This window comes from Symphalangus syndactylus, chromosome 13 (assembly GCF_028878055.3).
Source record: "Symphalangus syndactylus isolate Jambi chromosome 13, NHGRI_mSymSyn1-v2.1_pri, whole genome shotgun sequence".
NCBI classification, from domain to species: domain Eukaryota; kingdom Metazoa; phylum Chordata; class Mammalia; order Primates; family Hylobatidae; genus Symphalangus; species Symphalangus syndactylus.
The window spans coordinates 20,740,719-20,765,041 of record NC_072435.2 but is presented as its reverse complement, the minus strand read 5'-3'; the positions used below and the strand labels follow the sequence as shown (position 1 = coordinate 20,765,041).

General features: G+C 46.6%; 1 protein-coding gene and 1 pseudogene across 3 annotated transcripts in view; one reads left to right on the top strand and one right to left on the bottom strand.

Annotated features, from left to right (window-relative positions):
- The first annotated feature begins 14,283 nt into the window (after positions 1-14,283).
- On the top strand, positions 14,284-15,113 carry LOC129459380 (ubiquitin-conjugating enzyme E2 C-like; annotated as a pseudogene).
- Positions 15,114-16,188: 1,075 nt separating this feature from the next.
- Positions 16,189-24,323, bottom strand: part of LOC129461026 (zinc finger protein 417) — a 53,587-nt gene continuing 45,452 nt past the window's right edge. For all 3 annotated transcript variants that reach the window (XM_063615274.1, XM_055239795.2, XM_055239794.2), the window contains exons 2-3: positions 23,440-23,566; positions 16,189-21,759 (exon numbers count right to left, since the gene is read on the bottom strand). In XM_063615274.1, the coding sequence (XP_063471344.1) occupies positions 19,604-21,759; positions 23,440-23,566 (2,283 nt within the window). In that variant the 3' untranslated portion in view covers positions 16,189-19,603. The remainder of the gene's footprint in view (positions 21,760-23,439; positions 23,567-24,323) is intronic.

The window sequence follows — 24,323 nt, the reverse complement described above, 5'->3', positions numbered from 1 at the left end:
CTCCCTTGAAGCCTGGTCCACTTCCTACAAATCGGACTTGGATAGAGTCACAGGCCCCTGTGAAGCCTGGTCTGCACTTGCCGTGGCAGCCTGGTTTTCAGGCCCATGAAAGACCTGCTCAGCAGGTAATCTGGTCTCAAGCTGGCTCTAAGTTTCTCAACTCTCCTTCTATTCAAAATTCTACACCTTTTCCTGCTCCTGGTCCGGTCACAACTGCTGTTGCTAATACTACTATTGCCGCTCATAAGCAAAAAATTACATACATCCCTGAAAATGACACTCCGCTTATGAGGGTTATAATTCAGGCAAGGGAATATGGGGATCTCGAAGCCTGTCAATTTCCTGTAATTTTACAACCTGCAGTACTTGCCACCCCAACACTGCAAAACCACCCACAGCCTGTTGTTGATCCTGCCCAGCAGTCAGCTGACCCTGCAGCTCAACAAGATTGAGAGGCTGATAATCAAGCCCCTCAGCCCGAAAATCAGGCTGCTCAGGGAAATAATCAGGCTCCGCAGTTGCCTGCTCCTGGGGCACAGGCGATACCTGCCATTCCCGCTGTTCAGGCGGTAGTTCAGCCTGACCCCATACGTCCAGGCCAGGTCCAGCTACGCCCTGCTACTTGGGAAAGTTTTTCTTTTAAATTCCTCAAAGATTTTAAGGAATCAGTGAAACAATATGGCACCAACTCTCCTTTTGTCCATTCCACATTAAAAGCCTTAGCAGAAGATAAACCTTTGGTACCCTATGATTGGGAACTTTTAGCAAAGTCAGTCTTATCTAAATCTCAGTATTTACAATTCAGGACTTGGTGGGTTGATGCTGTCCAGGAATGCATGCTTCTTAATCAGGGCTCTAATCCTCCTGTTAACGTTAAGGCTGACCAGTTACTGGCAATGGGTCAATGGGCTGCAATCCGACACCAAACTATACTAAATGATGGGCTTATTGAACAACTGCGAAAATGTTGCTTAGATGCTTGGGACAAAATTCAAGATGATGGTAAAGTGTGCCCATCTTTCACAGCCGTCAGACAGGGACAACATGAGCCCTACCCAGACTTTATTGCTCGTCTTCAAGACTCAGCAGTAAAGGCTATTCCTGATAGCCACGGCCAAAGACTTGTTGTAGAACTTATGGCTTATGAACAAGCAAATCCAGATTGTCAGGCGGCTATTCGCCCCCATCGAATGCAAAATTCCACCGGGTGGTGATGTACTCACCTCCTACATTAAAGCCTGTGAAGGGGTGGGAGGAACTCTGCATACAGCAATGATTATGGCACAAGCTATGGCCTCTATTCGAATGCCTGGACAATTCTCTGGCCAATGCTTCATATGCGGCCAGAAGGAACATGCAAAAAGAAATTGCCCTCGGCGTGCAGGTCACCGTCCCTTACATCACCACCAACAACAAAAAGCTTTTCAGCAGCAGGACACCCCACCTTCTACTGTATGCCCACGATGCCGAAAAGGCTTTCACTGGGCATCTCAATGCCATTCCAAATTTGACATTAATGGCAATTCTTTACAACCTTCTAAAAATCAGGGAAACGGGATGAGGGGCCAGCCCCAGGCCCCTTTAAAAAATGGGACACTCCTCAACTCTCAGCCCCGGGCGTCCAGCCAGACGGGAGCCTTCCCAGTTCATTCCATTCAACCTCCACCCCAATTCCCACTTCAGCAATTTGTCCCACAGGATCTAATGGCTCAGCCCTAGCACGAATCTCAGTACAATGCTTGTCCCCCACCACCACAGGCTCAGCAGCAGTAGATCTCTGTTGTACCAGAGATATTTCTTTGTTGCCTGGAGAGCCACCTATTGCTATTCCTACAGGTGTTTTTGGTCCCATGCTGGCTGGCAGTTTGCTACTAGGACGTTCAAGTTTAAATTTAAAAGGTGTTCAAGTACATACTGGTGTAATTGATTCTGACTATTCAGGTGAAATTCATATTGTCATTAGCTCTGCAGTCCCTTGGAATGCAGCAGCAGGGGACCACATTGCTCAACTCCTGATACTTCCTTACATTCCTTTGGCATCCAGTTCTAGTATAAGAAAAGGAGGTTTTGGTACCACAGATTATCGAAGTAAAGCGGCCTACTGGGCCAACAAAACTTCTGACACTCGTCCTGTGCGCTCCGTGCATATTCAGGGAAAAAAGTTTGAGGGAATGATTGATACGGGTACTGATGTTTCTATTATAGCTTTACATCAATGGCCCCGACACTGGCCAAAGGAGCATGCCTCCACAGCATTAGTGGGTGTCGGTCAGGCTTCAGAGGTATATGAAAGCTCCACAATTTTACATTGCACAGGCCCTGAAGGACAGACTGGAACTATTTGCCCCCTTATTACACCCATTCCTGTTAATCTGTGGGGAAGAGATCTTTTATATCAATGGGGGGCTCAGATTACTTTTCCTAAAGGCAATTACAGCCAGCAGAGTAAAGATACGATGACTAAAATGGGATTTGTTCAAGGTATGGGTTTAGGAAAATCAGCACAGGCATCACTGAGCCTATCATACCTACTCCTAAAGCAGACTCTACAGGACTTGGTTATTCTTTTTAGAAGCGGTCACTATCAAGCCTCCAGACCCCATCCCTTTGATGTGGAAAACTCAAAAACCTGTCTGGGTAGATCAGTGGCCACTTCCGAAACATAAGCTGGAGGCACATCATATTTTGGTTCTCGAACAATTAAAATTGGGACACATTGAACCTTCTTTTTCTCCTTGGAATTCACCTGTTTTTGTTATCCAAAAGAAATCTGTTAAGTGGAGAATGCTTACTGATCTTAGGGCGGTAAATGCTGCCCTTCAGCCTATGGGGACATTACAGCCTGGTTTACCCTCCCCCACTATGATTCCTGAGTATTGGCCACTTATCATCATTGCCTTAAAGATTGTTTCTTTACCGTTCCTCTGGCCCCTCAGGATTTTGAAAAATTTGCTTTCACTGTTCCAACCCTTAATAATATTGCTCCTGCAGCACGTTACCATCGGAAAGTTCTACCTCAAGGTATGCTCAACAGCCCTACTATTTGTCAATATTATGTGGGATGCATATTAAAGCCAGTTAGAGATAAATTTCCCCAATGTTATATTATTCATTACACAGATGATATTCTTTGTGCAGCACCTTCACATTCTGTATTGATATCTGGTTTTTCTGCATTACAACAAGCAGTCACAGCAGCTGGCTTGGTTATCGCCCCAGAAAAAATTCAGACTTCATCCCCCTATTACTATTTAGGAATGCAGCTAGAGGACAAGGTCATTAAGCCTCAAAAAGTTCAACTCAGACAAGACTCCTTAAAAACTCTAAATGATTTCCAAAAATTACTTGGAGATATTAATTGGATTCGTCCCTCCTTAGGCATTCCTACTTATGCTCTAATCTTTTTGCAGCACTACGGGGCAATCCTGATTTACGCAGTAAAAGGTCTTTGACTCCTGAGGCAGATTCTGAATTACGACTTATAGAAAAATGCATTCAACAGTCTCAGGTTACCAGAGTGAATCCACATTTACCTTGTGAAATACTAATTTTTCCCACTGAACATTCTCCAACAGGACTCATTATTCAGGCACATAATTTAATTGAATGGTGCTTTCTTCCATACAACTCTTTACGGACGCTAACTATATATCTAGATCAAATTTCTACCTTAATTGGTCAGGTTCGTTCTCATCTCCTTCGTCTTTCAGGAACAGAGCCCCAAAAAATCATTGTTCCCCTTACCCGATTACAAGTTCGACAGGCTTTTGCTACTTGCATCGCTTGGCAGTGCATTTGGCAGGTTTCCCGGGTATGATTGATAATCACTGTCCTAATGTAAAGTTATTTAATTTCCTTAAACCCACTTCTTGGATTTTACCTAACATTACTAGAAACACCCCATTACCTGAAGCTGTCACTGTTTTCACTGATGCTTCCTCTAATGGCCAAGCAGCATATACAGGACCAGGAGAACGTGTTCTTAACACAGGAGCTATTTCAGCACTACGAGCTGAACTGCTTGCTGTTATGGCTGTCCTTGAAGATTTTCCTGAACCAGTTAACATCGTCTCTGACTCAGCACATGTAGTACATGTTGCTCACAACATTGAAACTGCCTTAATCAAATTTTTGCCCGATGATAACCTATTTTTTCTTTTTCAAAAATTTCAGTCTGTGCTCAGAGCAAGGTCTTCCCCTTTCTACATTACTCACATTCGGGCCCACACAATTCTCCCCGGACCCCTCTCGACAGCAAATGCCAGAGCTGATACATTAGTTACTCCTGTTTTTACAGATGCAGAAAACTTTCATGCTTTAACCCATGTCAATGCTGCGGGACTCCGAAAAAAGGTCCCCCTTACATGGAAACAAGCTAAAACCATTGTACGTCACTGTCCTACTTGTCAAGTGTTAATTTTACAGCCACTGTCTTCAGGAGTTAACCCTAGAGGACTTTCACAGAACGCTCTCTGGCAAATGGATGTGACTGATTATCCTCCTTTTGGCAAGCTTTCTTTTATACATGTAACTATTGATACCTTTTCTCATTTTATTTGGGCCACTTGTCAAACAGGAGAAAGTACAGCTCATGGTAAACGACATATGCTTTCCTGTTTCTCGGTTATGGGCTGTCCTGAGAAACTAAAAACTGATAACGGCCCCGGCTACACTAGTGCTGCTTTCAAACAGTTTACTCAGACCTGGGCAATTACTCACACAACTGGCATCCCCTATAATTCTCAAGGACAGACTTTAGTTGTACGAGCCAATAAAACACTCAAAGATCAACTTCAAAAACAAGAAACTAAATCAAAGGGAGATGCTGTTACTCCTCATGCCCAATTAAATCTGGCTCTTTTCACACTAAATTTCTTAAACTTGACAAGAAATCAACCATTCACAGCTGCAGAACAACATTTAACTGGAAATAAATTTGATCCACAAAAAGGAATGCGGGTATGGTGGAAGGACGTAAAAACTAACACATGGGAATTAGGCACGGTCATAACTCGGGGTAGGAGTTTTGCTTGTGTTTCCCCAGGAAAAGGACTACAGCCTGTGTGGGTTCCCTCCCGACAATTAAAATTGCACCATAACCCCAAAGATGAAACGCTCCCAGAAACAAAAGGCAAAGACCCATTTTAAACAAAATAGAAATTTTCACAGCCTGACACATACACTTCAGGACCTGCACGTTGAGGCAAAATCTCGCCGTGTGACCTACAACACCTCTCGTTCAACTCCACCAACATGGGGTCAAATAAAAGTTTTATCTCATCAAACAGAAAATTTCTTAACAGAAAAAGGAATCCCAAAAACGACGGGTAATATAATTCTGGCTGCCTTTATGGTAGTCAGTGCAGGGGTAAGTATACCACTGGTTGGGGCAATTCAAAATTATACTTATTGGGCATATGTTCCTTTTCCCCCTCTAATTCGGTCTATCTCCTGGATGGACTCCCTAGTAGAAGTTTACACTAACAATAGTGCATTCATGCTGGTCCCTAATGATGATCGGTTTCCAGCTCAACCGGAAGAAGAAGGTATGCACTTAAATCTGTCAATTGGTTATAAATATCCACCACTATGCATTGGGAAGATGCCTGGCTGTTTAGCTTATTCGTGCCAGAATTGGATGTGGACTGTACCGTCCTTTACAAATGATTCTTATCAATCGCATAATGTGTTCAGTACTAACTCTTCAACTTTTCACTGTCAAACGTAATCCACATGAGGGATGGAGAATTCCTCTCACTACCAAAGCTAATAAAACAAAAGGACTGCCAGACTGTCCAAAGAAACCTACAAAGGGGCCTTTTAAAGTGACTTCAATTTTATGGGATGATTGTAATGCTCCTAAGGCCGTTGTACTTCAAACTCTAGCCACAGGTATTGTTATTGATTGGGCTCCAAAAGGATATTATTGGCAAGATTGCTCCGGCAAAACTACCTTATGCTCGGAGTTTATTCATTCCTTAGATTATAAAGAGCATAGATGGCAGTCTTACATGCTGAGACAATGGGTGTCTCCTTACCCATTTAAATGGAAGGATGCAGGCATTGCTCCTCCTAGACCAAAAATGATTCATCCCTTTGTCACCCCGGAACATCTTGAACTATGGAAATTAGCTGCAGCCCTGACAGGAATAAGGATATGGAACGCTACCTATCAACTCCTTCGTACTAATACCAAAACACCCACATCCAACATCACCCTCAGTTCTGAACGGGTGATACCCATCAGGAGCTGTGTCAAACCCCCTTACATGCTGTTGGTTGGAAATATAATTATTATTCCTAATTCACAAACTATAGAATGTGATAACTGTAAGCTGTTCACTTGCATTGATGCAACTTTTAATCCCACTACAAGTATTCTCTTAGTAAGGGCTAGGGAGGGGGTATGGATACCAGTTTCTTTACATCGTCCATGGGAATCTTCCCCCTCTATTCACATAGTCAATGAAGTTCTTAAAGGTATCCTCAAAAGAACAAAGAGATTTATTTTTACTCTTATTGCAGTCCTTGCAGGACTAATTGCGGTTGCTGCAACAGCAGCAACTGCTGGAGTTGCCATTCACAATTCTGTTCAAACCACTCACTATGTTGAAGCATGGAAAAAAAACTCCTCCAGACTTTGGAATTCTCAGGCTCAAATTGATCAAAAATTAGCTAATCAAATTACTGATCTCCACCAAAGTGTAACATGGCTGGGAGATAGAGTTATGAATTTGGAACACCATATGCAATTACAGTGTGATTGGAATACTTCTGATTACTGCATAACGCCCTATGCTTATAATCAAGATCAACATAGCTGGGAACAGGTCTCAAGACATTTAAAAGCCTGGGATGATAACTTAACCTTCGATATTTCACAACTTAAAGAGCAAATTTTTGAGGCTTCACAAGCCCATTTATCCACTGTTCCTGGCTCAGACACATTTGAAGGCATAACTAAACAATTATCTGATTTTAATCCCTTCAAATGGTTCAAACCCTTCGGAGGATCATTGTTGTTACTGGCATTATTAATATTGGTATGCTTATGTAGTCTCCTTTTAGTCTGCAGATGCCTCCAAGGAGTCCGAAACCAAGTCTGAAGTCAACGACAAGCAATGAAGGCGATGGCGGTCCTAGTTAATAAAAAGGGGGAGATGTGGGCGGCAAGCCACCCAGGCGCCGAGGCAAGAGACTAAGGACATGAGCTGTTCCAGCATAATAAAATATAAAACAAGAATAGTCATACCAGATATAGATCTTAGATATGATTATAGATGAATATCATTAATCATTAGTTGGTAGTAATTACTCTTTATCCCAATATTGTAATAATCCCTGCTCTATAATCATAACCTAGGAAAAACCAGGCCTTACAGAGATAGGAGCTGATGGGACATAGTGAGGTGTGACCAGAAGAGTGCGAGCCTTCTGTTATGTCTGGACAGGGCCACCAGAGGGCTCCTCGGTCTAGCGGTGACGCCAGCATCTGGGAAGATGCCCGTTGCCAGGGGGACCATGGTCTAGTGGTAGCAAAATGTGTCAAGCAACAACACCCGCTACTTAGCAGACCCGGAAATGGAGTCACCTTTTCCCCAGGGGAGTTTAGAGAAGACTCTGCTCCTCCACCTCTTGTGGAGGGCCTGACACCAGTCAGACTTTCCCACAGTTATCCAGAGGCCTAACCGTCTCCCTGTGATGCTGTGCTTCAGTGGTCACGCTCTTAGTCCACCTTCATGTTCCGTCCTGTACACCTGGCTCTGCTTTCTAGACAGCAGTAGTAAATTAGTGAAAGTACTAAAAGTCTCTGATATGTAGAAATAATGGCGTAAGCTGTCTTTCTCTTTGTCTTCTCTCTCTCTCTGCCTCGGCTGCCAGGCAGGGAAGGGCCCCCTGTCCAGTGGACACGTGACCCACGTGACCTTACCTATCATTGGAGAAGACTCATATTTTTTACCCTGCCCCTTTTGCTTTGTACACAATAAATAACAGCGCAGCCAGACATTCGGGGCCACTACCGGTCTCCGCGCATTGGTGGTAGTGGTCCCCTGGGCCCAGCTGCCTTTTATCTCTGTCTTGTGTCTTTATTTCTACACTGTCTCTGTCGCAGAACACGGGGAAAGACCCACCGACCCTGTGGGGCTGGTCCCTACACTCAGTAATATTTTTCATCCTTCTCACTGTAAAGATCTTTGATGATTTTTAATCAACATAGGAGTTTCAATGGTATCTAGAAGTTTAAAAGGGCTTGTTCAAACAAATTATGACCATAAATAGTGAAGAGTATGTTTCTGTCTCTTGTGGTGTAAATTTATTTTTATTACACCAAATTATGTTCACACAAAACCTTTGTAATCAGGTGGAATTAAAGAGCCTTCCCGGAAAATGGAGGTTGCAATCAGCCGAGATGGTGCCACCGCACTCTAGCCTGGGCAACAGAGCGAGACCCTGCCTCAAAAAAAACTAAAAAATTCTTTATTTTCTTCATGAACTACAGTTTATATAAGCATAACTTTCAGTACTAAGCAATTTTAGTCTCTGCAGGCTCTTGTCTTGACTACAACTTTTGTTAATTCTCTTATGAAGTTAATCTTCCTGCTTGTATGTGACTTAAATATATGCCAAAATTTTTTTGTACAAGATTCATACCTCTTTCCTCTTTGAAATTCTTTTACTGTTTCATCAACCTAATGTTTATTTTTATTACACCAGTAATTTCCTCACTGTGTTGAATCTTACAGTGGCTTATAAATCGACATGTACCTAGAAATGTTTAGCCAGTCCATGTGTATTTGATGTGGCACATTTTTTCCTTTGAATCACATATTCTAAGAGAAGTAACTTCCTCTTGCTAACCTCTTCTTTCCCTAAGTGATGAATTAATCCTCTTTAGATGATTATAATTCTCTTTTCAACACATAGCTAGAAAGAATCTATAAAGAAGAACTTTCCTGGCTGGGTGCCGTGGCTCATGCCTGTAATCCTAGCACTTCAAGAGGCCGAGGTGGGTGGATCACGAAGTCAGGAGTTCAAGACCAGCCTGACCAACATGGTGAAACCATGTCTTTACTAAAAATACAAAAATTAGCTGGGCGTGGTGGTGCACACCTGTAATCCCAGCTACTCAGGAGGCTGAGGCATAGAATTGCTTGAACCTGGCAGGCAGAGGTTGCAGTGAGTCAAGATCACGCCACTGCACTACAGCCCGGGCAACAGAGCAAGACTCTGTCTCCAAAAAAAAAAAAAAAAAAAAAAGAAACGAAACCACAGTCCATGTCTGAGGGGTGAACGTTGTTTATCAATTTGGAGAGAAAATAGATAATGTAATACAATGTTAAAATAGATTAACAAATGAGATAGAAAAACTACTCAATTTATGCTTCACACAAAATTGAAAATTAAATCAAGCCTACATATAAAAAGGCATTTTATGTATATACATATATGTGTGTGTATATATATGTACACACATATATACGTACGTGTGTACATATATATACACACACGTGTGTGTATATATACATATATGTGTGTGTATATGTATATACACACACTCATACATACACACATACATACTTTTTATTTTTGGAGACAGAATCTTGCTCTGCTGCCCAGGCTGGAATGCAGTGGCATGATCATGGCTCACTGCAGCCTTGACCACCCCCAGGGTTCAAGTGATCCTGCCACCTCAGCCTGCTGGGTAGCTGGGACTAGAGGGAGGTACCCTGCTTGGCTAATTTTTGCATTTTTTGTGAACACAGGGTTTTGCCATGTTGCCCAGGCTGGTCTCAATCTCCTCGGCTCAAGTAAACAGCCTGTCTCTGCCTCCCAATGTGCTGGGATTACAGGAATAAACTACTATACCCAACTCAAGATTATTTTTTAAATGGTTTTTCTTAGTAAATTGGGGTGTACAAGTCATTAAAAGCAAGGATTAAATTTAAAGGGAAAAATCTGTTTTACTTTTCTACAGGAAATTAAAACAAAAGCATATTAAAAGTGACAACACAGCCAGGCACAGTGGCTCACACCTGTAATCCCAGCACTTTGGGAGGATGAGGTGGGAGGATCACGAGGTCAGGAGATCGAGACCATCCTGGCTAACACAGTGAAACCCCGTCTCTACTAAAAATACAGAGTTAGACAGGTGTGGTGGCACGCGCCTGTCGTCCCAGCTACTCGGGAAGCTGAGGAAGGAGAATGGCATGAACCCTGGAGGCGGAGTTTGCAGTGAGCCAAGATCGTGCCACTGCACTCCAGCCTGGGCGACAGAGCGAGACTGCCTCAAAAAACAAACAAAAAAGCAACAACCCAAGATGGAAATAATGGCAAAAATTACTTAAAATGTGCAACATAAAAAGTAGTCATTTAGGCTGGGCACAGTGGTTCATGCCTGTAATCCCAGCACTTTGGGAGGCCGAGACAGGTGGATCACTTGAGGACAGGAGTTCGAGACCAGTCAGGCAAACACCATGAAACGGTCTCTACTAAAAATCCAAAAATTTGGCCGGGCGCGGTGGCTCACGCTTGTAATCCCAGCACTTTGGGAGGCCGAGGCGGGCGGATCACGAGGTCAGGAGATCGAGACCATGGTGAAACCCTGTCTCTACTAAATGTATAAAAAAAAAAATAAGCCGGGCGCGGTGGCGGGCGCCTGTAGTCCCAGCTACTCGGAGAGGCTGAGGCAGGAGAATGGCGTGAACCCGGGAGGCGGAGCTTGCAGTGAGCCGAGACTGCGCCACTGCACTCCAGCCTGGGCGACAGAGCAAGACTCCGTCTCAAAAAAAAAAAAAAAAAAAAAAAAAAAAAAAAAAAAAAAAAAAAAAAAATCCAAAAATTAGCCAGATGTGGTGTCATGCACCTGTAATCCCAGCTGTTCGGGAGGCTGAGGCACAAGAATCACTTGAATGCAGGAGGCAGAGGTTGCAGTAAGCTGTGATCATGCCGTTGCCCTCCAGCCTAGGCAACAGAGCTAGACCCTTGTCTTAAAAGAAAAAAAAAAGCTCCCTTCCTTCCTTCCTTCCTTCCTTTCTTTCTCTCTTTCTTTCTTTCTTTCCCTCTGTGGCCGGGGCTGCGGTCTACTTGGCTCCCTGCTGCCTGCGCCGCCGGCCCGCTCCACCGCTGCCTGCTTTTTCTCCTTTGGCTGCGGGCACGCGTTCGCCATCTTGGCCACGCTGGTCGCCAGCTCCTGACACCGAGTGCTCTGCCCGCCTCAGCCTCCCGGGGTGCTGGGACTGCAGGCGGAGTCTCGCTCACCCGGTGCTCGGTGTTGCCCGGGCTGGAGTGCGGTGGCATGGTCTGGCCTCGCGGCAGCCTCCGCCTCCCAGCCGCCTGCTTTGGCCTACCAGGGTGCTGGGATTGCAGCCCCTGCCCGGCCGCCGCCCCGTCTGGGAGGTGGGGAGCGCCTCTGCCCGGCCACCCATCGTCTGGGAAGTGAGGAGCACCTCTGCCCGGCCACCCATCGTCTGGGAAATGAGGAGCACCTCTGCCTGGCCGCCCCGTCTGGGAAGTGAGGAGCGCCTCTGCCCGGCCGCCCCGTCTCGGAGGTGAGGAGCGCCTCTGCCCGGCCACCCACCGTCTGGGAAGTGAGGAGCGCCTCTGCCCGGCCACCCCGTCTCGGAGGTGAGGAGCGCCTCTGCGCGGCCACCCACCGTCTGGGAGGTGAGGAGCGCCTCTGCCCGGCCACCCACCGTCTGGGAGGTGAGGAGCGCCTCTGCCCGGCCACCCACCGTCTGGGAGGTGAGGAGCGCCTCTGCCCGGCCACCCCGTCTGGGAAGTGAGGAGCGCCTCTGCCCGGCCACCCATCGTCTGGGAAGTGAGGAGCGCCTCTGCCCGGCCACCCATCGTCTGGGAAGTGAGGAGCGCCTCTGCCCGGCCACCCATCATCTGGGAAGTGAGGAGCGCCTCTGCCCGGCCACCTATCGTCTGGGAAGTGAGGAGCGCCTCTGCCCAGCCGCCCCGTCCGGGAAGAAGTGAGGAGCGCCCCTGCCCGGCCGCCCCGTCCAGGAAGAAGTGAGGAGCGCCTCTGCCCGGCCGCCCCGTCCGGGAAGAAGTGAGGAGCGCCTCTGCCCGGCCGCCCCGTCCGGGAGGAAGTGAGGAGCGCCTCTGTCCGGCCGCCCCGTCCGGGAAGAAGTGAGGAGCGCCTCTGCCCGGCCGCCCCCTCCGGGAAGAAGTGAGGAGCGCCTCTGCCCGGCCGCCCCCTCCGGGAAGAAGTGAGGAGCGCCTCTGCCCGGCCACCCATCATCTGGGAGGTGAGGAGCGTCTCTGCCCAGCCACCCATCGTCTGGGAGGTGAGGAGCGCCTCTGCCCGGCCACCCATCGTCTGGGAGGTGAGGAGCGCCTCTGCCCGGCCACCCATCATCTGGGAGGTGAGGAGCGCCTCTGCCCGGCCACCCATCGTCTGGGAGGTGAGGAGCGCCTCTGCCCGGCCGCCCCGTCTGGGAAGTGAGGAGCGCCTCTGCCCGGCTGCCCCGTCTGGGAAGTGAGGAGCGCCTCTGCCCGGCTGGCCCGTCCGGGAAGAAGTGAGGAGCGCCTCTGCCTGGGCGCCCCGTCCGGGAAGAAGTGAGGAGCGCCTCTGCCCGGCCGCCCCATCTGGGAAGTGAGGAGCGCCTCTGCCCGACCACCCACCGTCTGGGAAGTGAGGAGCGCCTCTGCCCGGCCGCCCCGTCTGGGAAGTGAGGAGCACCTCTGCCCGGCCACCCATCGTCTGGGAAGTGAGGAGCGCCTCTCCCCGGCCACCCATCGTCTGGGAAGTGAGGATCGCCTCTGCCCGGCCACCTATCGTCTGGGAGGTGAGGAGCGCCTCTGCCCGGCCGCCTCGTCTGGGCAGAAGTGAGGAGCGCCTCTGCCCGGCCACCCCGTCCGGGAAGAAGTGAGGAGCGCCTCTGCCCGGCCACCCCGTCTGGGAAGTGAGGAGCGCCTCTGCCCGGCCGCCCCATCCGGGAAGAAGTGAGGAGCGCCTCTGCCCGGCCACCCATCGTCTGGGAAGTGAGGAGCGCCTCTGCCCGGCCACCCCGTCCAGGAAGAAGTGAGGAGCGCCTCTGCCCGGCCACCCATCGTCTGGGAAGTGAGGAGCGCCTCTGCCCGTCCACCTATCGTCTGGGAAGAAGTGAGGAGCGTCTCTGCCTGGCCGCCCCGTCTGGGAGGTCTACCACGGAGGCCAGGGGCAATGTGGGGGCTGGACGTGGTGGCTCACGCCTGTGGTCCCGGCACTCTGGGGGGCGAGGCGGGTTGATCACTTCGGGCTAGGAGTTCGAGACCAGTCTGGCCAACTTGGCGAAGCATGAAAAATACAGCAGACAAACCAACCAACCAACTCAGTGACAACAAAACCGGTCTACCCTGGAGTCATACTCTATAATTTTTTCTATTTTCCTCCCTTTCTGATCCTTTATCCCACTTTCTTTTTCTTCCTCTTCCTTCTCCCTCTTCTTTGTCAAATAGAGGATTGAGTTATTATCACTGATCCATATAAAGTCCCTCTCTCATTTATTTTAACTCCCACCCCCCATTTTTATTCCCCGACTTCTCATGTGCAACCTTCCTAATATGTTTGATATGCATCTTTTTGTTTGTATGTATTTTTAGAAAATGTTTATTGTTTATGTGTGCAAAAAAAATTAATAAAAAAAAAGGAAAGGAGTCATCTATAATTTTACTACTTATACAGATTACATTGAGATAAATCACAAAATATTAGGCAAAACTTTAAAACAACTTTTAACTATCCAGTATATCAAAGAGCAATGACACACATTGTATTTGTTTGCAAGAATGTCATTGTGATTACAAAACTGATCACTAACCATTCAGTTGAAGTTGATTGAGAACTTAAAACTATTTCCTTTTTTTTTTGAGATGGAGCCTCACTTTGTCACCCAGGCTGGAGTGCAGTGGCGTGATCTCAGCTCACTGCAACCTCCGTCTCCTGGGTTCAAGTGATTCTCTTGCCTCAGCCTCCCGAGTAGCTGGGATTACAGGTTTGTGTCACTAAGCCCGGCTCATTTTTGTATTTTTAGTAGAGATGGGGTTTCACCATGTTGGCCAGAGCCACCACATTATTTTTAAGCCAGGTGCGGTGGCTCACGCCTATAATCCCAGCACTTTGGGAGACCAAGGTGGGTGGATCACCTGAAGTTGGGAGTTTGAGACCAGCCTGATCAACTTGAAGAAACCCTGTCTCTACTAAATATACAAAAAATTAGCCGGGCGTGGTGGCACATGCCTGTAATCCCAGCTACTTGGGAGGCAGAGGCAAGAGAATGGCTTGAACCTGGGAGGCAGAGGTTGTGGTGAGCCGAGATCACGGCACTGCACTCCAGCCTGGGTGACAAGAGCAAGACTCCATCTCAAGATAAATAAATAAAAAAATAAACATGATGATCACAGATGCAGTCACATTTTCTGAGTTCTTGTCTCTCTGCCAGCGCCACTCAGCCTCACAAAACTTTGACCCAGCCACTGTCAGTGTCGCCACCACCCATAAAGGAGCTGAGGCCTTTATGGGGCCCTGTAGGCAAAAGGCTACAGCAGGAGCTGATGACCCTCATGATGCCTGGTGACAAAAGAATTTCTGCCTGCCCTGAAAGCCTTATCAAATGGAGACAATCCATGGAGCAGCTGGCACAGTATATGAAGATCTGAGGTATAAGCTCTTGCTGGAGTTCCTCAATGACTACCCACCCCTACGATGCACCCACAGTGAAGTTCCTCACACCCTGCTACCACCCTAACGTGGACACCCAGGGTAGCATGCTTGGACGTCCTGAAGGAGAAGTGGTCTGCCCTGTATGATATCAGGACCATCCTGCTCTCTATCCAGTGCCTGCTAGGAGAACTCAACATTGACAGCCCTTTGAACACACATGCTACCAAGCTCTGGGAAAACCCCACACCTTTAAGAAATATCTGCAAGGGCCGGGTGCAGTGGCTCACACCTGTAATCCCAGTACTTTGGGAGGCCGAGGTGGGTGGATCACCTGAGGTAGAGAGTCCAAGGCCTGACAAACATGGAGAAACCTCATCCCTATTAAAAAAAATAAAAAAATTAGCCAAGTGTGGTGGCACACACCTGTAATCCCAGCTACTCAGAAGGCTGAAGCAAGAGAATCGCTTGAACCCAGGAGGTGGAGGTTGCGGTGAGCCGAGATCTCGCTATTGCACTACAGCCTGGGCAACAAGAGTGAAACTCTGTTTCAAAAATAAATAAATAAATAAATAAATAAATAAAAATAAAAATAAGTACCTGCAAGAAAGCTACTCAAATTAGGTCACCAGCCAGGAGCTCTGACCCAGGGTGCCCAGCCTATCCTTGTGTTGTCTTTTTAATTTTTCCTTAGATGGTCTGCCCTTTCCATGATTTCTGTGTAGAACTCTGTATCTTGAGCTGTGGTACTATTTTTCTTTTGTCTTTTAATTTAAGCCTTGGTAGAGCCCTTGTGATGAATATTAAATAAACACATTTTGGTCCGGGCGTAGTGCCTCTAGCCTGTAATCCCAGCACTTTGGGAGGCTGAGACGGGTGAATCACGAGGTCAGGAGATCGAGACCATCCTGCCTAACACGGTGAAACCTCGTCTCTACTAAAAATACAAAAAAATTAGCCGATGGCCGGGCGCGGTGGCTCAAGCCTGTAATCCCAGCACTTTGGGAGGCCGAGGCGGGCGGATCACGAGGTCAGGAGATCGAGACCATCCTGGCTAACACGGTGAAACCCCGTCTCTACTAAAAATACAAAAAATTAGCCGGGTGTGTTGGCGGGCGCCTGTAGTCCCAGCTACTCGGGAGGCTGAGGCAGGAGAATGGCGTGAACCCGGGGAGGCTGAGGCAGGAGAATGGCATGAACCCGGGAGCCGGAGCTTGCAGTGAGCCGAGATCGCGCCACTGCACTCCAGCCTGGGCAACAGAGCGAGACTCCGTCTCAAAAAAAAAAAAAAAAAAAAAAAAAAAAATTAGCCGGGCGTGGTGACAGATGCCTATAGTCCCAGATGCTCAGGAGGCTGAGGCAGGAGAATGGCGTGAACTCGGGAGGCGGAGCTTGCAGTGAGCCGAGATCACACCACTGCACTCCAGGCTGGGCACAGAGCAAGACTTCATCTCAAAAAAATAAAAATAAAAAAAAGAAAAAAGAAAACATTTTGGTCATTAAAAAGCAACAAAAAAATGATACGAGAGAGCACCCAGGGATTATAAGAGGAAACACTTTATTACATCACTCATCCAAAATTCCAGAAAATGGAAAGTACTCTACTGTACAGCAAAGTAAATCATTGGTTGTCTGCAGAACAGAAAGAAAGCCTTTATAAAACGGTTCCAGGTAAACATAAAAGTGTTAAGTTCATTATTGTGACTATGTTAATGGTTTCATGGGATTACATGAAACTCCAGATTTATCACATACTACAGCTTAAATATGCATAGCTTACTGTCATTTATAACTTATCACAGCTTTAAAATATACTTCAGACTGGCAGCAGTGGCTCACACCTGTAATCCCACCACTTTGGGAGGCTGAGGCAGGCATATCACCTGAGGTCAGGAGTCTGAGATCAGCCTGGCCAACATGGCAAAACTCCATCTCTACTAAAAATACAAAAATTGGCCAGGCATGGTGGCACATGCTTCCAGTCCCACCTACACGGGAGACTGAGCCAGAAGAATTGCTTGAACCTAGGAGGTAGAGGTTGCAATGAGCCGAGGTCATGCCACTGCACTCCAGCCTGGGTGACAGTGAGACTCTGTCAAAAAAAAAAAAAAAAGATTGGGCGCGGTGGCTCATGCCTGTAATCCCAGCACTTTGGGAGGCCAAGGCGGGCAGATCACGAGATCAGGAGATAGAGACCATTCTGGTTAACATGGTGAAACCCCATCTCTAGTAAAGATACAAAAAATTAGCCAGGCGTGGTGGCGGGCACCTGTAGTCCCAGCTACTCGGGAGGCTGAGGCAGAAGAATGGCGTGAACCCAGGAGGCAGAGCTTGCAGTGAGCCGAGATTGTGCCACTGCACTCCATCCAGCCTGGGCAACAGAGCGAGACTCTGTCTCAAAATAAATAATAATAAAATGCAGTTCAAAAGAAAAATATAGATTTACCATTAGTTTTGGAAAACAGGTTTGGCAACTCTATGCTGACTACACCAATTCTTCTCATGCCCCAAGTGGGAAAACTAGCCTCCATGGTAGCAAATATTGATGTGGCAGTAAGGCCATTTCCACCTGATTAACTGGCTGGCTGGTCACAAAGACCACATCACTGAACTGAGATCTCCCTTCTCCTATCATCTTCCTCCTGCTAATGCAGGAATGACCTTGAGGAGAACAGCCCAGAATCGGTACAGGAATTCACAAAACCTTTAGATTATTTCCTCGGACAATGGCCTCAGCAATACAACATTCATCATTATGGAAGTCCTGATAATTCCTGTATCTGCATATTCATCACATACGTAGTGACTGGATCATTGTGGATGCCCTTTTAAAAGACACGCATTATGCTGCATGCAGTGGCTCACACCTGTAATCTCAGCACTTTGGGAGGCTGAGGCCAGATCACAAGGTCAGGAGTTCGAGACCAGCCTGGCCAACATGATGAAATCCCATCTCTACTAAAAATACAAAAATTAGCTGGGTGTGGTGGCATGTGCCTGTAGTCCCAGCTACTCGGGAGGCTGAGGCAGGAGAATCATTTGAACCTGGGAGGTGGAGGTTGCCATGAGCCAAGATTATGCCATTGCACTCCAGCCTGGGCGACAGGGCAAGACTCTGTCTCAAAAAAAAAAAAAAAAAAATAGACATGAGTTGCAGTTACACTATTCTGTCTCCTCCACTGCCTATAAATAAAGTAATTCTATAAAATTATAATTTCACCTGATAGCATTACAATCTGTGATGTTATCCTACGGAATTCTGGATATCAGGGCATGTGTCTGCATTGCAACAGCTGGGGAACAGACTTCCCACAGCTGTACCAAGTATAACGCAATATATCTCGTAAAAGAATTTTGTCTTGTTCAAAAAACGCCAGAAATTGTCACAAAAAATGCCCTGTATCCAGCTGACCTATGAACCCACAAATTTTAGTATCCATGCTACAGATAAAGACCACAAAGCGCTGAAGGCCTTCTTTGGAGGCCTCTGGCAGCTGTGCAAAGCAGTCCACAAGTGGAGAAAGCTATGTTCTGCATTCATACCGTTCCATTAGCCACAAAGAGTTTAGCTATGCCAACAAAAGCTGTGACCCCCTTCATAGTAACAGGACCTACTTGTTTCTGAACCACCCGTACAGTGACAACAACTCTCAAGATTGAAGAAGGCTGAAACAATAAGGCCTTCATAATAGCACAAACCGGAGAAATGGGAGGCAAGCTGTTCTTAGGATCATGACTTGGAAGGTAGAAAATTTGTCAAGATTGATGTGATACCCACAAGATCTCTGAAAGACATAGTCCATCTTTTCAAGTCAACATAAGAGGCCTCTGGGACAAAAATGGGTAACGTCCATGCCATGACTTATCAGACAGAAAAAAATGACGAAGAAGTGCTGAAGCTACTCAACAAATCCTTCTGTGACTCAATCAGAAATTAAAAGTTAAAAAAAAAAAAAAAAGGCCAGGCACAGTAACTCACACCTCTAATCTGAAAATGTTTAGAGGCCAAAGTGAGAGGATCGCTTGAGCCAGGAGTTTAAGACCAGCCTGGGCAACATGGTGAGACCCTGTCTCTCCAAAACTTAAAAAAATTAGTGGAGCATGGTAGTGCATGCCTATGGTTTCAGCTACTCAGGAGGTTGAGGCAACAGAATCACTTATGCCTGGGAGATCGAGGGTGCAGTGAAATGTGAACGCACCACTGCACGCCATCCTGAGCGACACAGTGACACCCTGTCAAAAAAAATCTAGCAAGGTGCCTGGGTAGAGTGAAAAATGCACTTTAGCTGCCGCATGCTTGGAACTTTTGCAGATGCTCAATAAATGACATTAAATCTAGGTAGGCGGCACCCTCAAAGGGTTACACTGAAAAAGAAATAACATTCCATATACATCTATGGTGTTTTTCTCATGTCAATGTTCGAGGCTCCAAAAAAAAGGCTGAAGGCTTTCTTGCATTCATTACATTCAAAAGGCATTTCTGCAGTGGGAAGTCTCCTGTGTGTTATGAAGCTAGATTTCTACATAAATATCTCACATGTCACACTGGTAAGGCCCTGATCCAGTGTTAACTCCCTGATCTTGAAGGAGCACAGAGGTGTGGCTACAAAATTGCCCAAATGTATTTCATTTGTCTAGTATGAACTCTCTGACATTCAAGGAGAGAAGACCTTCAGGTAACCTTTTTTCCACATTTGCTGCAATCACAAGACCTTACTCCAGTGTGAACTCTCCTGTGTTTAACAAGACTGAAAGTTTCAGCAAAGGATTTCCCACATTCACTGCACTCATAAGGTGGTGTGACCAGTGTGAACTCTCTTATGAACACAGAATGCAGAGCTGTGGGTAGATGACTTCCCACAATCATTGCATTCATATGGCCTTTCTCCAATGTGAACTCTCTGGTGTGCAATGAGGTGGTCCTTCTTGCTAAAAACTTTCTGACAATCCTCACACTCATATGGCTTTTCTCCAGTGTGAACTCTGGTGTACAAGGAGGCGAGACTCCTTATTAAATAATTTCCCACATTTCTCACATTTATGAGGCTTTTCTCCAGTGTGAACTCTCTTGTGTTTAGTGAGACTGGAGCTTTCTGCAAAACATTTTCCACATTCATTGCACTCATAAGGCTTTTCTCCAGTGTGAATTCGCTTGTGTTTAGTGAAACTGGAGCTTTCAGCAAAAGATTTTCCACATTCACTGCACTCATAAGGCTTTTCTCCAGTGTGAATTCGCTTATGAACACAGAATGTAGAGCTGTGGGTAAATGATTTTCCACAATCATTGCATTCATAAGGCCTTTCTCCATTGTGAACTCTCTGATGTGCAATGAGTTGGTACTTGTTTCTAAAAAATTTCTGACAAGCTTCACAAGCATATGGCTTTTCTCCAGTGTGAATTCTCTGGTGTACAAGGAGATGAGACTTCTGCTTAAATACTTTTCCACATTCCCTACATACATAAGGCTCTTCTCCAGTATGGCCATGCTGGTGTAGAATGAGGTTACCCCTGTGACTAAAACATTTCCCACATTCCCCACACTTAAAAGGTCTTTCTGTAGTGTGAACTCGCTGATGGTTCCTAAGGTGTCCTTTTTCATTAAAAGATTTCCCACAGTCTCCACACTTGTAAGGTCTTTCTCCAGTGTGCATGCGCTGATGGTGAACAAGGCTGCGATTATGACTAAAAGATTTCCCACATTCTCCACACTCATAAGGCCTTTCTCCAGTATGAACGCGCTGATGGCTCCTAAGGTGCCCGACTGAACTAAAAGATTTCCCACATTCTCCACACCCATAAGATCTTTCTCTAGGGTGAACTCGCTGATGTAGAATGAGGGTGCCCTTATGACTAAAAGATTTCCCACACTCTCCACACTCATAAAGTCTGTCTCCAGTGTGAATGTGCTGATGGTTCCTAAGATGTCCTTTTGAACTAAATGATTTCCCACATTCTCCACACTCATAAGGTCTTGCTCCAGTGTGAACTCGCTGGTGTAGAACGAGGTTGCCCTTTTGACTGAAAGATTTCCCACATTCTCCACACTGATAAGGTCTTTCTCCACTGTGAACTCGCTGATGGTGAACAAGGCTGCGATTATGACTGAAAGACTTCACACATTCTCCACACTTGTAAGGTCTTTCTCCGGTGTGAACTCGTTGATGGCTCCTAAGATGTCCTTCTGAACTAAAATATTTCCCACATTCTTCACACCCATAAGGTTTTTCTCCAGTGTGAAATCGCTGATGTTGAATGAGGCTGCTCTTTTGACTAAAGGATTTCCCACATTCTCCACATTCATGTTTTTTGTCAGTGTGAACTCTCTGATGATTACTCAAGCTATCATATTTGCTAAAGGATTTCCCACATTCTCCACATTCATAAGGTCTTTTTTCACTGTGAACTCTCTGATGATTACTGAAGCTATCATATTTGCTAAAGGATTTCCCACATTCTCCACATTCATAAGGTCTTTTCACAGTGTGAACTCTCTGATGATTACTGAAGCTAACATATTTGCTAAAGGATTTCCCACATTCACAGCACACATAACATTCTTCTCCAGGGAGAAGTCTCTGGTGCTGACTGAGTATATGTTTGGTGCTAAAATGTTTCATGGATTCTCCACGGCTATAGTGAGCTCCCCCCCACTGAATGGGAGACACACACTCAGTTTTGCTGTTTAACTTCTCCCCAGTGTGACTGGCCTCCTGCTGGAGTAATCCTGACCTGGGCAAAAAGTCCTTCCCACTCTGACTGAAGACAGATGACTCCCCTGACACATGGAACTTACACCTCTTCACAAACAACGCCTCCTCAACACTGCCTCTGTAGGGCTTCTCTCCAATGTACTCATTCTGGGGCTGATGAAAGTTTCCACTGTCATACAATTTATTCCCCCAGGACTCACACCTGTGCAGTTTCTGCTTGTTATGTGTTCCCTGATGATCTGCCACATGCAAAATGTCTCCCAAGATGGGGCCACACATCTCACAGTGGGGGGCCTTCTTGGGAGACACACCTGCCATAGGAGTCCTGACCTGAGTCTCTCTTTGTATATAAATATTCTGCTTAGAAGGTGCCGCCTCATCTTCCACTCCACACCAACAACCTGAAAGCAAGAAAATGCTGGTGAAGTGCATGTTAACTCTGGTGGGAAGGCATAGACCACCCACAAGTGTATCTGACAAACTGAGGAATTATTCCAAGGAAATACTTGGAGGAACAGAATGTTGGCTTCGGGTGGAAGATGGTGCTATTTATTATTACTGGACTATAAAGGTCACAGAGTGTAGGAGGCCTCATAGGATACAGGACACAACCATGTATGTAACACAGGGAGTACAGGCAGGGTCTACAATTCCCACATCTGCAAAGCACTCATCTGCAGAACTTTATGTCCTCATGACATGTGAGTGCTGTAGAGAGGGATTTGTCCAGGACAAGGAAAACACAAGCACAACACAGCAGCTACTGCTTGAGGAGAGTTTAACAAAGTATATATATTTGTTAACAAAATCTCTATGCCAACACTGGAGAAAACACTGTAGATGGTGACGTATGTAAAATGGATGAGATTTGGGGTCCAGAGATGTGAAGATTAGATAGGAGAATGGATATTAGGGTACAAGTTCGTGTATGAGTAGGTCAAAGGTTAAAAAAAAGAGTAGAAGTGATAAGATAGAGAAGTGACAAGCGTGATTCTCTCAAGAATGAGGAAGAAAAGACAAATTATGTGTGCCTACTTCCCTTGCCACAAAAATACTACTAAAATAGAACAGGTTGTTGGTATGCTTTCAATAAAGCCCTGACTCCATGACCTCCTCCAGGGTGCCACTCTTTTTTTTTTTTTTTTTGAGACAGAGTCTCACTCTGTCACCCAGGCTGGAGTGCAGTGGCGTGATCTGGGCTCCCCGCAACCTCCCTTCCTGGGTTCAAGAAATTCTCTGCCTCAGCCTCCTGAGTCGCTGGGATTACAGGCATGTGCCACCAGGCCTGACTAATTTTGGTATTTTTAGTAGACACAGGGTTTCACCATCTTGGCCAGGCTGGTCTTGAACTCGTGACCTCATGATCCAACTGCCTGGGCCTCCCAAAGTGCTGGGATTACAGGAATGAGCCACCATCCCCAGCCCAGGGTGCCACTCTTGAGGCACTCATTCCTTCTGAGCCCATTATGCTGAGGCTGAATTCATTTGCAGCTTCTGGATCAAATGGAGGACTGTGCCTCCCACCAGAAGGATGACCAAATACATGGAAATGAATAACGTACAGACTAAGGGAAAGACAGAACAAGGGAACAGCCAACGGTGCCTCAGAACAACTCAGCCCATGAAAGCCCACAAGAGAAAAAAACTGAGTATTTCAAGGAGAATTTCTAAAGAAGGTCTTGTAAGAACAGCCTCTGGTCTATGTAGGCAGTGATGTAGTCTGTAAAGGCAATTCCTGCCACAGGAAGGCATAAGAAAATAGCAGCTAGAGAAAGGAAGTAGACTCTGGGTACACAGGAACCTGAAATCTGGACAAGGACACCCAAACATCCACAGGACTAACAAGGTGGGCTTCTGACTATGAATCCCTCCCTGGGAGCCTGCAGTGAAGCAGGTGTTGGGGCTGCTCCAAGAAAGGAGTAGGGCAGTATGTACACCTCAGTCCTACCAACCAAGAACCTACCCATAGAACTGAAGCAGGAAGCTGTGTCCATGCTCCTGACATGAGAAAATCTTGCCAATGGAGAAAGAGGGGGGAACAGAGACTAGCTCAGGTCACAGGGTGAGTGTGAGCAACTTACCCAGGGAGGATATAAGTGCCAGGTTCTCCAGCGTCACATCACGGTACAGGCATCTCTGAGCCTCACTAAGGAGATTCCATTCCTCCCAGGTAAAGTTCACAGCCACGTCTTCAAAAGTCACTGTGCCCTGTTATGATGTTAACAGATGAAACTACAAACCGCCCCTACGCTGACGTATCACAATCCATCTCTCCCACACATCTACTCTCGCACATCCTCCTCTCAAGGTCCTCAAATCATAGGAGAAACTAGGCCGATTGGTCATGGGGTACAGCCACCAACAACAATAGTTAGTTGAACAAATAAGTATCTATGTGGTGGCTGTGACATAAAGTCCACCCCCTCCTGACAGGCACTTCCCCTAGTATGGCCGAGGTCATAGAAAGCCCAATGTGGCACCTTCAGCACAGCAGAGATACCCTCTCTGAATGCACCTGATTCTTTTTTTTTTTGAGACGGAGTCTCGCTGTGTCGCCCAGGCTGGAGTGCAGTGGCGCAATCTCGGCTCACTGCAAGCTCTGCCTCCTGGGTTGACGTCATTCTCCTGCCTCAGCCTCTCCAAGTAGCTGGAACTACAGGTGCCCGCCACCACGCCCGGCTAATTTCTTTTTTTTTTTGTATTTTTAGTAGAGACGGGGTTTCACCATGTTAGCCAGGATGGTCTCGATCTCCTGACCTCGTGATCTGCCCACCTCGGCCTCCCAAAGTGCTGGGATTACAAGCGTGAGCCACCGCACCCAGCCCTATGCACCTGATTCTTTAGACTTCCAGGTACATTCCTTGTCCATCCCCAGCTGACTGCCACACACACCACTGGCCTCTACAACTGAAAGTATATTTTGTTTGTTTGTTTGAGACAGAGTCTCACTCTGTCGCCAGGCTGA